This window comes from Manacus candei, unplaced genomic scaffold, assembly GCF_025592945.1.
Source record: "Manacus candei isolate 608988 ecotype Guabito, Panama unplaced genomic scaffold, ASM2559294v1 h1tg000014l, whole genome shotgun sequence".
Classification (NCBI taxonomy): domain Eukaryota; kingdom Metazoa; phylum Chordata; class Aves; order Passeriformes; family Pipridae; genus Manacus; species Manacus candei.
In genome coordinates, this window is record NW_026138062.1 from 66642705 (window position 1) to 66656415 (window position 13711).

Consider the following 13711-nt stretch of genomic DNA (forward strand, 5'->3'; position numbering starts at 1 on the left):
GCAGTGTGACTGCTGTGTGCTTTATTAATTTAATAGACATCTCAGTTGGAGGAGCCAACTGGAATAGAATTCACATTCACACATCACCTGTGGAATGACTCATTTCTGGTTTTACTGAAATTTTGATAGGGTTATGTTGCATCTATAAAGAAAAATAAAATCATTTATTTGGAGGATTATTTTTTTAGATTGTTATAGATTTGTCATGTTTGTGTTGTTCTCCAGAATGAGTAAGCATGTGATAGTTTTGCTGATCAAGGCAAACCAGACAAGGTGTCATCATAGTTATTGGAAAATTCTCCAGTTACCCAGTGGAAGGACAGTGATGGTTGACTTAAATTGTACAGAGCTTACTAGTTTCACAGGAGAAGAGAAATTGAGATGGTAAAGGGAAGTCTCTGCCGTTTGAGGTGTTCTTGCTTTTTTGGTTTTTAAAGCCAAGTTGTGCTAACATATTAGCATCTTAAAGGAGGAAGGAAAATAAATATTCTCTCCTTTCTCTAAAAAAACCCTCCAAAATTAATGAAATACTTGTTTTGACTGTGGCATTTACACTTCCAATGCTAATCCAGTGGGTAGTTAGATGTTCACTCCTGCAGTGTTTCTTAGTGTGACTTTTTTTTTTTTCCAATTATTACTGTAGGCGTATAAAATTCATGAAGTCTTTTTTGCATTTCTCTAAACAAAGATTAGGGGAACTAATACAGGGGGTTTGCATACTTCCTGTAATGCTGTCATTCTGTTTCTTCAGTTGATCATGAAGTTTTAAAATGTTTTTAATTTTCCTCTTGAAAAGCCTTCTAGCTGAAGGATTAAAAGTTAAAAATAGATCTTTAAGCCTAAATGCATCTTCTGCTATACCTTGAATGCAATGGACCCGTCTTTGGAGCATGAGGGGCAGTGGAGAGCTGTTGACTTGTCTCTTACCTGTTTACTTAACACATAGATGAACTACAGAGGGGCTTGAAAAAAGACACACTGTGGAGTTTTTATGAAACTCCTGGGGAAAACTTGTTACTTTTTTAGTTTAGTTGTTAGTGGACCCTTCCCCGCCCAGTACACCACGTATGTTTAAAAAATTAAACTTCTGTAATTGTGCTTCAGCTGTGTTCATTATTCTGTGTTTAGCCCACATGGGTAAGGAGACAGTTTTGGGCCACAAAATAGCTTGATTACAGATTTAAAATCTGTGTTACACTATTGTAATCTGGACTTCTATGAAGACCCCACCTTATATTTCTCAAATCTGCCTGAGTCAAAAATTTCAGCCTTTCCTGCCATGGGTGGTTGAGTCTAGAGTTTGCTTCAGTCTTGCTTGAGCTCTTCCTGCTTTGGATGGACTGAAATGACAGATGTGAAGTTAAAACTTTTTTTCCTTCTCCTTCCAGGTGCCTGCTGATGGAAATGCCGGGTTGCTGGCAGAGCCTCAAATTGCCATGTTCTGTGGCAAACTCAACATGCACATGAATGTGCAGAACGGCAAGTGGGAATCGGACCCCTCTGGCACCAAGACCTGCATTGGGACGAAAGAAGGGATTCTCCAGTACTGTCAGGAAGTAAGTGCCATCCTTGGGAAACACTGCAGTGGTTTTTCTTCTGAAAACCTAAGCGCAGGCATGTGCTGGAGAGCTCAGTCTGTAGGGAGCTTCCCTTTCTTTTTTCGCCTCTTCTGCTCCATTGCCTTTTTGCCCTTTCTAAAGAGGTTCTCTCCAGCGACTGTTAAAACAACTTCAGAAATTGGTTGCTGTGGGAGTCACTGGGACTGTTGTTGGACAATTTTGTCTCTCTTTCTTCTGCCCTTGGGGGATAATTTTTGTATAGTCTGTGCGCAGTGGGCTTCTTTCTTATAAAGTATTTTGAGTAAAGCTGAGGTGACAGTTTATTATTGAAAATGCCCTTGTTCTTTCTAGCCTGATCTTGAAAGAGTCAGCTGTAACATGTCTTCTGTCATCCTACCATGATACTGAAATGCACTGGGGCAGTCCAGAGTTATTGGCCTCTGCTGCACACTGAACCATTCAGAGTTTCTTAATAGAAAAAGCTTGCCCTACAGATGAAGTCACAATGACTGATTTCATATTTGAGAGCAGAAACTTATTACCCACTTGCTTATGTTCTAAGAACAGCTTGTGGATCTAATCTTGTTTTGTCTCTGTGCTGTGATAGCGTGGTAACCTCGTACCAGTGTGTGACAATTTGAAAAGAAAATGCATTATTTCATGCCATGAAACAAAAGGGCACGGTTTGAATTGCCTTAGTCTTCACATCTTCCTGTACCATCTCTGTCTTTTGTTGTTTTTAAAGCAGGGGCTATTGTATATTGCCATAGTAGTAGGTGTCTTGCTTCTTAAATGTCAAACCGGTTCCTCTGAAAATGCTTCTTTAGAAAGCAAGAGAATTCACTTTTCAGATCTTGGCTCTCTTTGTATCTTCAGTCCTGTCCTTTCACCTGCTGATTGTTCCTTCTGTTTCTTGCAGTGTTTTGTTCAGTTTTTATTGCATTTGGTCTATATTCTTTATGATTTTTATGGTTTATATTAATTTTAAGGATATTATAATGGCAATTGAAACTGATTCTTCACCAGTAGCCTTGACTCTTTATTAAGCTTTGTAAAATTCATGTTTTTGTTTACCACTAACAGAATTACCAAACCTAACCTACTATTACAGTTTCAAAGATTTCTTCTGGTTTTCTGTTGACTCCTATGATTTATCTAATCAGGTTGATTTTTGCATATTAAAGTTATTGAGGGTGAGGAAAGGGATAAGAAAATGGAAGTAGAGCATCAGTGAATGAAAATCCATGAAATAGTATGTTTGTCTAAAGGCACAGAAATAAATATGTGAATTTACAGGAGTAAGATTAGAAGGTTTGGGAGGTTTTAAGGCAATGAATAGCTCAGTAAGTTGGGGATTCAGCCACAAATGCTGCAGACAGGGAAGGATTCCAGAACAAGATCTTGGAGCTGTAACTGTCTGTTGAATATTGGGTGATTTTGAAATTTTCAGTGGCATTTTAAAAAAAAAAATTCTCAGAAGTAAAGTGAAGGGGAAAGTAAAAGCAGTCAGAATGTAGTAGCCATAGATTTTTAAATGACAAAGGGAAATGATAGGAAAAATGTTGACTCCATAAGGAAAAAGTTCTTTGCCAAGGAGAGTGGCCATGCAATGGCACAGGTACTTAGTCAGGCTATGGAGTCCCTGTCCTTGGAGACTGGGAGAGCTGAACTGGGCAAGGGCCTCAGCAACTTGGTCTGGCTTAGATATGAGCCCTGGTTGGAGCAGAGAAAGCTCTGAGTGACTGTGTTGGGTTTCTTTTAACCTGAGGGGGTTTTTTTGCAAATATGAAATTGTCTCCTGGCTGAAACAGAGGAGAGATGGTCTGTTACTTGGGTTTTTAAATATTTAAACTCCACTGTGGTGATAAGCCCTAATTTGTGTGCTTGACAGTTTATTAGCTTAGCATTAGACGATCATGTCATGATTTTAGAGTGTCTCTAGCTCCAGTTAAAAGGGGTTCTCTAGCAGGGGGTTCTGCCCTGTCATGAGGCAAAGCACTGGCAGGTCTACTCCCTAAAAATGGGGTGGGCATCTTCCAGATAGTAATTAAACTGTGTTAATTATTTGTGCATGTTTAAACAGTGTGCTTTCATTAACTTGAATTGAGCAATTCTGCTGTGGCGCTGGCCAGGAAAGGGCTCTGCTGCTTTGCTGTTGATAAACTTGTCCATGACCCAACAAGAGAATTGGAAGAGATGGATGAGAGTACCCACTTTTACCAAAGAAATGAATTTGTAGAGAATTGCTAGTAGATGCAACTCAAACTGGCTTCTCGGTTTTGGGGAACCCCTTGTTGTTGTGCTTGATATTCCAGATATCCTGGGGCTTAGTATCCTGGGGCTAACAGTGAGTAGTTTTTGCCTTCCCTTCTGCTTGTTTACCTTGGCTGCAAGACAATGCTTGCTATCAGGGAATGTGACAAATTTTCATTTTCCCATTAGCAGGAAGCACTAGGCAGCAAGGCTGAGATGTGATACCTCTTGTGTTGAAATAGTTTGCAGGTAAAAATCTTCTTTTTGGTTGCTTTTGCCAAATATGATCTTTTCCTTCCTTTCTTTTCTCTCCTGTTCATGCTGTTTTTTCACCAATAGAAGGATGGCTGCTTGTAGTGGGCTTTTTTCTTGGTACAGGCTGAGTGTAAATGCTCTGCTAATGATTCAGACAGATACTCTTACTGAATCTCTCTTCACATTCCCTGGCACTGTGGCAACTCCTTTGGTTCTCCTGTCTTGCTGTAGCAGCAGCTGTTAGTACTGTTCTGTGGAGATGCTGGTTGTTTTTTTTTTTACCCAGCTCCAAACAGAGCCCTGAAATGATAGTAGGCAAGGGAAGGTTTGGTTTCTTTCCCCCTGTACCTCTAATGAGAAATCTGTCCATCCTGGTTTTTGTTGCAGATCTCTTGTGTGGTTCTGTACCAGGCATTGTAATAAGGACTCTGTTGCAAGGGGAGATGCTCTCCTGTGTTAAATCCTGTAGCATTAGCTCATGCACTCAGTTCTTCCTCCAGCAGGGAAAGACCAGAAGGGACATGCCAAAAAGAGACTAATGGGTGGAAGTGCCATGTGCAACTACAGTAATTTTGCTCTGTGGCTCCTTGGCTCTAAAATAATAAAAAAATAGCATATTTTTTATTGTGAAATTTCACTCACCGTCAGTCAAAACTGATATTTCATGTATTCTCTGGCTTTGTTTTTTTCCTTGAAAGTATTTTAAAAATAAAACTCTTATCACCTCCCCTTTCATGAGAACTTACAAATAGATGCATTCTTCTGCCTCTTTGTTAGCTGTTTCAGAAGAGATTTTCTTGACAGTGCAAGGCCAGATGCCCGAGTGGTGGTCAGAGCACAGGGCTGGACGGTGCATGGAGTACAGAGGACTTGTATTTCTCTTGCAGAGAGGATTTACTGCGAGCCTTTTGTGTTTCCCCTGAGATTGCCATCGCTGCCTCTTCCCCGTCCACTGTCAGTGTAGGTGGATTTTGGAGTCTCGATGCAGGAAGTAGCAGTAGAGGAGCATTGCAGGGCAGAAAGGGAGGAACGGGCAATAAGCAGAACCACCTACATGTTTTAAAGATTTATGTTGCTTGTTTTTGCTTCGCTTCCTTTGAGTGGGAGCTGAGTGCAGCACAGGAACTTATCTGAATTTGTATTTGGGCAACACATCACATAGTTAAAAGATTAAAAAAAGCTCAGACTGTAGATTACTTATTTGAAAAGAAATGGAAGATACTCGAATGCTGCCTTCCAGCTTCCTTGACTTCAGTTACACCCTGATCCTGAACTGGCAGGAAGCGGTTCTGGAACCACAGTACATCCATCCCCTCTGCCTTCAAATCTGCACGTTCCTCCCGTGTTCAGTGTAAGCTGGTGGCCTTTCTTGTTTTTTAAATACCACAAAATCAAGCTTTCTTGGGTGGAATGAGGTGCTCATTAGAGAACTACAGCTTACTAGTGGTTTCTTTTAATGTCAAGCTAGCTAGCATGCCACTGGTTTAATTGTACCTGTTACTCCAAAGTAAAGCCACACGGGCCTGAGCTGCAAACAGCTGTCAGATACAAATGCTGCAGGTGCCAGAACAACGTGACATTGATGTAAAAAGGGTGGTTTTACACCTGTGTACGTGCTGGAATCCTTAAAGTGTTGTGGGTGTTGTAGCTGACACTTCACATCAAACCATCAGTCAGGTGAGTCCTGCTGCTGACACTGCAGTGCCAGCTGTTCTGCAGGAATGTTGGGGACACTCTGCCATACACAATTATTGGATAACTAGCCCCTGGGGAAAGCTGCTTCCAGCAGCCCCTGATGGGTGATTAGCTGATGTCCCAGAGCAGGTGGGGACTGCTGCTCCTGGACTTCACCTTGTGTTGTTTTCTGGAAGGAGCTGGGTGCCCCCCCCCCACATGGGGAAGCCCTGGGACAGCATGTAACTGTCGAAGGAAGGTGATTTTTGGAGGCCAGTTAGCTCTTGTTGTCCTAAAATGCATTTATAAAACCGACCTGCAGCCTGCCTTTTGGCTAAGTGTGTTTTCAGAGCTACACCAATATGCAGAGTAGGAAGTTAATTTAGGTGTGCTCCATTCCCTGTTTAAAGGGAACGACTGTTCAGATGGAAGATACTGGTATATGTTTTATTATATTAGCAATTTTGAGCAGCTACGATATGCAGAGTTTTATGTCTAGTAATTAGAATACATTATATGAGTTCCTTGAAGGACTGAAATTATTTTGCCATCTGTGCTGAACTCACTGTCCAAAATGGATTGTAGAAACAACACTCACAGCTGGCAAAAAGTTAATTTTGTCTAATGCATGTTTTTTCCCCCTCTTAGTTTCCGTTTTAAGTATGCATGTAACTGTTTGTTGGCTTTTCTTTTCTCCCAAGACCAAACCAGAACTATAGTAAAACTAGTCTAGGTGTGGATATTGTGAGGATGGAGTAAACCTGGGAGCCTGGAGATCTACTGCACTTTGTAATCAGCCCCTGGCTCACTGTGCAAACTTCAGCTTAGATGCTTAGAATAACTTGCAGATGCAAAGTGTATGTTGGCTTTGGCAGGTGTTACACCCGGCATCTCTGAAACCACATCATGACTGCTTGATTTCTTTTGTAAAGTCTTGACATGCGTCCACTGTCTTTTTAAAGACCATTGAGATATGTATGTGAGCGTCTTGTGCTCAGTGTGTGTTAGTTACAAAAGTCTTCCACAGGAATAACAAAATTGTAAATGCATGTTACTATGTTCTGACCTATACCTGTGTGTTACGTGGAGAAAAAATAGGGTAAATTCAGGTAACAGGTAATTCATTATAACTGTTGACAGAACAGTGTTGATATTTCTAACCTCTAATCATAATACTTTCAAAAATTATTATCTTGTCATTTTCTCAAACCTCTTGTGTTTATACCATGTGTTTAGGTAAGTTGCTGGTGAAACCCAAAAGCTTCTTCTTAGCCAGTACAAGCTGAGGTGTGACCATACTAAAGTTTTGGCATTGTTTCACCCCATAACCCCCAGCTGCAAGCAGTACTCAAGTTTCCTCTTTGGTAGATGGGGCAAAAGGGCTACCAAATGACTGGCCCATCTCTTTTTATTTACTTGCTTGGCTCCCTCCTGCCACCATCTCTGATAATCCTTCTGTGCCTCTTGCCCTGGGACCCACTCCAGGCAGCAGTTCCCTCCCTCTCTACTCTTTGTCCGTGTTGAGAGCTTCTGAAGATTTTTTAGAGGGTTTGTTCAACTGCCAGGGATGATGAGAATTTTAAAAAGAGAAAAAGAGTTCGGCCTTTTTTTTTTCCTGAGAATTTGAGAGACAATGACAATGGTCTTGCTGCTGTGATAATGGTTTCTCTCCATGTTACCTTGTCGTTTTCTTCCTAATAGGAATTGTTTTTATCCAGGCTGCATAATGTGCTGTTTCTAGTTTCTCAAAGGAAATAGCCATGGTATTGAAGGTGAAAATGAATTTTAAACCTGAACTACTCTAAATTCAGCAGCCTAAAAAGCTATATATTTTGCTCTGAGGAAAACGATCCGTTTAGTGAAACATCATGGAAAACATGCAGGTTTTTGGCAGCACAGACTCTCCTTAAGAACAAATGAGATTTTTAACAGAAATCAGTATTGGTATATTCTGAGATGTGTACAGTCATGCTGAAAAGTTTGGGTGAACAGTATCTTAGCACTCTGCACTGATTATTGAGGACTTTGGTTTTACTTACCTTTTGGTCCCAGCAAAAGTTGAATTAGTTTGTCTGACACTGCTTCAGTCTCATCAGTCTACTACTGATGGTATGTTTATCCTGCAGTTAAACCTTAATATGCTCACCTTCTTGAGAAAAAAGGCTGGGATTTTTAGCCCAAACTGTAGTCTACCCTTTAAATTTATTTCAAATCAAGTGACTAATAAAACTTGGAGCATATGTTGCAAGATGATGCCTGCCTTTTTTTTGGTGATAATAAAAAGGTCCCCTCTCATTTTTTCCCTCTAAAGAATTTTTTTGCATGTCTCAAAAAGAAATGAAAAACATCAGAATCTCAGTATGTTGTTGCTTTTATGATCAATTTTCCAACTCCTTTTGAAATAACATGCTTTTCTTGTGGAAGAAGAGTGCTTCTGCAATGAGGCTGAGGGAGGAAAAAGGTTGAAAATGAACAAGGATTGTCTACATAAATACATGTTTAGGTAGATCTGTACTGCAGTGTTTAATGAAGCTGCAAGGCTGCATTTTCCCCTAGATTAATTTTGAATTTCACAGATGTAATGGACAAGATGAATGGCTCGTCTTAATCGACAGGTTCCACCAGCATGGCATTTATGCCAGGAGTATGGTAGTTTATTCTGTCCTCTAAAATATATGAATGCAATGCCTGTATGCAGGGCAGTCCTGTTGCCTTTTCTGGTTCATAGTTGAACTAACAGACAACCATTTAGCACATGATTGGGGAAATGTTTTACATTTTCATCAGCATGCTCTGCTCTGTGCCTGTGGTTCTCTCCCTGAGGTTGCAGAAGGGCCAGGCAGCCCTGCCCTTGATTCTCAGCATGCCCCAGAGAAGGGAGCACAACTCAACTGATCCAGCTCTTGGCCTTGCTGAAGCCCTTCTGGGAGTGCTGTGTAGTGTTGGCTGTGGTCTGTGGAGGTGTTACCTTTCCTGCACAGGTATCCTGGTGGGGGCAACACAACAGACCTCTACTGCTGCTGTCACCAGTCCATTTTCTGTCTTACATACAGAGTTCCTGTGTATTGTCTGCTATTTTCTTTACAGACACATCTCCTGTCTTGCACTGTGTGACTCTGAGATGGACTGGTAGTAGCCGTTCCCTTAATAAATAATATTATAAGCCTAAGACATACTAGGCATTAAGTGTGATGGTTACCTTAAATAAAGAAAAATGTGTTATAAATATAGAGCTGTTATGTTTCAGCCCGTTTGAGGAAGAAAGAGAGACTATTTATGAGGGCATGTAGTGACAGGACAAGGGAGAATGGCTTTAAACTGACAGAGAGTAGGTTTAAATTAGATATTAGGAAGAAATTCTTTGCTGTGAGAGTAGTGAGGCACTGAACAGGTTGTCCAGAGAAGTTATGGCTGCCCTATCTCTGGAAGGATAGGGCAGATTTGATGGAGCTCTGAGCAACCTAGTCTAGTGAAAGGTGTCCCAGCCAATGGCAGGGGTGTTGGAATGAGATGATCTTTAAGGTCCCTTCCAACCCAGACCATTCTATGGTTATTTTCATCTACCTTTTCAGAGCATGGTTTCATGGACACTTCTCTCTGGCACAGAATTATCCCACTTTTGTTAAAGATCATTCTGGATCCTCTTGAACTCCTGACACTTTCCACTGTGATGCAGTTTTTATTCTTAGAGGGAATTTTCGGAGGTAGACCAGTTCCTTGATCCAGCTGCTGTGCTAGCACTGGCTCTTGGAGAGATGTTAGCAGTAAATGGACAAGAGGTGTAATAATGAAGGAATTACACCCTGGCAATGTCAGACATGAGACTTGAGTCCAATTCAAGGCCAAAACCACAGCCCCAGCATTTGCTGGTGTACCTCTGCAGATGGATGGGTGCAAGTGTGATGCCTTGGTGGGAATGGTGCTCCTGAGAGCTGGAAGGCTGCCTGCAGGATTTAGGTGTTGAGTAGTTTTGAGTGTTTGTTTCATCCCTTTCTGCACATGATTGTATATATATGAACAGGTAGTATGCTTTGTGTAGCATTCTGTATTTTTTGGATCATCCCCATCCCTTATGGATGGCATTATAACTTTTGTGTGCTTTATCTTGTTATTATATTCTATCTTGCTTTTTCTTGTGGTCTTAATGTTACTGTCTTCTGGTTTGTTTTTTTCTTTTATTGATGGAGACAGGTTTCTTTTTTTTTCTTTCCCATTTCACCCTTGTCCATCTACTTTGGAAGATATTGAAATTAAAATGCTGACTATAGCTGTGATTATTTCCCTGTAACAGTGCATACAAAGCTTGTAGTCACAGGCAGTGATTGGTTGCATGGAACAGGCTCATGGAAAAAGGCATTATGCAGAGTTTCAGTTGTCATTTCTGCAGTCAAAAGTAGAAAAGGGGAAGACAGTTTCTCTCGTTACGTAGCTTTGAAGCTGTCAGGAAGGTGATGATTCCTTGAATTTGTAGCAGGGCAATGCCCCAAGGTTGGATGGGGGAAGTATTTCCTGATTTCTGGGACATTTCATTTTTTCCAAAGCAGTTACCACTGCTTTCTGATTTCTAATTCATACGGCAGCATTATCATCCAGTTAGCTTTTATCCAATTAAAATTATTATGTAGCACTGTATTGAGTGCCTGCTTTAATCTTCCAAATACCGTATGCCTCTGGCTAATAAAAAAATCCCACTGATAATCTTTTTTTATAGATGTGTACTCCTTACAGAAAATTGTTCTAGATGGTTGTGGATTAATTATAATTGTGGAGAGGTTTCTGAATATCTGTCCAATTACTGATGGTTTTATCCACCTTTTTTTCCACATATATATATAGAGAGAGAGAGAGAGAGAGAGAGCGAGCATCTTTTTAATAGTTTAAACAGAATTTTAGATGTTAATTATTTTTTTTTCTTGAGTAGGGTGAGATTTTTACTGAAGGGGTGTTATTGTAAATTGCTAACAAAAAAGTTTGAAAGATGAGGATTTTAGATTTTTAGATTTTATTTTTTCAGAGCTCTTGAGGCATCTGGCTTAATGTTGAGACTAAAACCAGCATTGGATTTAAGGTCCCTAAGACTGTTCCAAATTGTTATGAGGCCTTAGAATGAGTCCTTGTTAGGGAAAGGGAAAAGTGTCCTCCTCTTGAGCTAAGACAGGAGCTTCTACTAGAAGCGTAGTGTTTAGAAGATGCATCAAAATATCTTTTAAAAAATCAACTTTGTATTTTGTGTGTGCCAGTAGCTGTTGCATTTATTAACAGAAAAAAACCAAAAAATTCCTTGTACACTAATGACAATACCACGTTTAATTTTTTTTCTTCTGCTCAGGTCTGAATATTGAAACGTGAATGCTGCTCATCTGGATATGAGGAAATATTGTCTGATACGACATATTTTGCCAGCATAGTTTCTTTCTATAAATACCATTGTAGGTCAGAAGAGCACTGATCCTATGGGAATGTAATGATATTCAAGATGTCCACTGATATTCAAGATGTCCAGCTGTGTGAAGAAACCACACAATGTTTCCATTGGAATATAAGCCAACGCAATTTGTTTTATTTGAGTTTTATCTTGAGTCACAGGTTTTCTTGAGAAACAGTGGTAATTAGGCATTTGTAAAACACCTGATTTGTCCATTCATTACTCACTTCCAGTTGGCCTGGGAAGAGAGTTGTGGTCAATAAATGGCTTTCTTGTAAATTCAGCTTCTGAGGTATTTTTTTGAGGCAGTATCAAGATCCTTCAGTATTTTTTTACTCTTCCTTGTTTGAGCCAATTACAGACATTAAAAAAATTGATTTTGATGAGTGTTGCTTCAAACATCTGTGAAGTGTTGCAGCTAACGTTGCTTGTCCAAGTTCCCACACAGCTTGGCAAGTCTGTACACTCCATCAAAGAGCAAAAAAAAATTAGAAGGAATCATTCAAGAGGCAGGAATTACATTTATGCTTCTAAACAAGGAATTTAAGAGGATTTAATTAGACTGATCTTATTAAACTTGTAATACCATGTAAGTTAATATGTGTATATTTTTTAATATTTTAGAGGAGATTGTCACAGAAACTAATTTTAAGCTATTGCTGAGAGCACATCAGTGGATATGGCAATAAGCAATTACTTGCTGATGTCTGGAAGGTGTGTTTTAATATTTTGGAGCCAGTATGGATCAGAGCCACTCTGTTGAGTAGTGGTGTGATGTGTTCCTATCACGATTTCATTCCTCTAATCCAAGTGTTCCATACAAGAGCACCACTCTGGTTTGGAGCAACACAGAGGACTGAGGAGTCTCCCTTATTCAGCCATGTTTGAAGTTCCTGAATGTTCCTGTTTTTGCAGACTTTCAGCTTAAACATCTTGAGCTGTTGTAGCTTAAGATCTGTAGCAGGATCTGAGATGGTCAGATATGACCTAATTTTAGAAGTTCTTACCAAATCGAAGAACAGTTTAGCACAAGTATTGAGCTTAAGTGGTATGTGCTGCTGCAGAAAAAAAAAAAAATCAGTTTTCTTCTCTTCCTCCTTATTTCTTCTCTGCCAAGTTTTAGCATATGTCTGATCTTGCAGAAAGGAGGTTTAGGGAGCTGAAATGGCACAAAGCCAACCCCCTCAAACAAACAGGAAAAGGGTGAGTTTCCCTCTCTGGCATGCTCAGCAGGGACCAGATGAGCTGAAGTGCTGATGTGGGAAATGTGTAAGGGGAGGGCAGGACTACTTCTTAGGACAGTGACCAGAGGATGCATCTGCTATGATCTTTGAACAGCCTGTGAAGAGAAGCTTTCTAGGTGTTTCTGAAGGCACTACCTCTTTCTGTCACTTTTTCCTGTGTGCTTTCAGAAGAACACATCCTCTTAATCCCTGAATTTCCCCAGCAAACTTTCTCTGGCAATAGGCAAAGACAACATGAGCAATTTAAAGGGCAAAAAAATTTGATGTTATTAGTTGTAGAAGACAGATGTCAAATCAAGCCTATAATGAAGAACAGGACATATGTTAATCAGAGATGCAAATGTGGCTCCATGATTTAATTTTCGACAGTGGTAGAAATGTAAGTGGAGAGCAAATATATTGGAAATACCAGAACCTGTGCAGAAAATGAGAGAAAAGGCGGGTGAAAATAGAGAAAAGGCAGATGAAAATAGAGAAATGTGAATGAGGCTGGTGTTTTTGGGCAGAGTGGTGACAGGAAGAAGGACAGAGGAGAATTGACAGGTGAATGAAAGACTGAGAAATTTGATGTAATGCAGTATCCTTGTAGTGGTTATCTGACCTGAAATTTAGTTTTCCTGGGTCATTTGCTAAACTTCTGTTCCACGGAAAAAGGGTATGGACCCAACATCTCAAATGCAGAGTCCCAGCTGCTTCTGGTTTTGCTGTTCCTTGTGTTTCTGCCATGGTTTTACAGCTGGAGGTTCAGGAGTGGCCATGCTCAGGAGTGGCCAGCCTCACATGCTGGTTTCTAAGATAAAGATTCTTTTTCGCTGTTGTTTAGCAAACGAAAATCTTGTCTTTTTCATAATGCATAAGTGGGTTTGATGTTTGTAGATTGATTTATCACATTGTGTAGCCATGTCATAGAATTTTTGTTTTATGGAGTGTCAGAGGGTTGGCCTGGTGGTTGTCACAGAGCTGCAGCAATAGAGCTTGCAGTGCACTAGGGGCTAGATACAGGGTCATTTGAAATCTGCAAATCCTTACCTTGATTTTGCTGCTTAGCTTAGTCTTTGGAGAAGGAACTTCAGTCTGGTTTAATGTTTCACTTTCTTGAGTACTAAAGAAATTAAAGCTTATCTCTGAAACAGTTACCCTGCTAAACAACACAAACTGCTAAGCCACAGAGCGCAGCAATAAAGTAGATTGCATTGTAATATAATCCTGAAGATAAGACTGTTTAAAGCTTTGATCTGCTTTTTTTAGTTTCTGAAAGTTTCAACAGAAGTGTAGGTGCAGTTCTGAGAGTCAAGAAGCAG

At 40.2% G+C, this 13711-nt stretch overlaps 1 protein-coding gene across 2 annotated transcripts in view; it reads left to right on the forward strand.

The window, feature by feature from the left end:
- Positions 1-13711, forward strand: part of APP (amyloid beta precursor protein) — a 203032-nt gene that overhangs the window by 39814 nt on the left and 149507 nt on the right. For both annotated transcript variants that reach the window (XM_051779758.1, XM_051779760.1), the window contains exon 2: positions 1389-1556. In XM_051779758.1, the coding sequence (XP_051635718.1) occupies positions 1389-1556 (168 nt within the window). The remainder of the gene's footprint in view (positions 1-1388; positions 1557-13711) is intronic.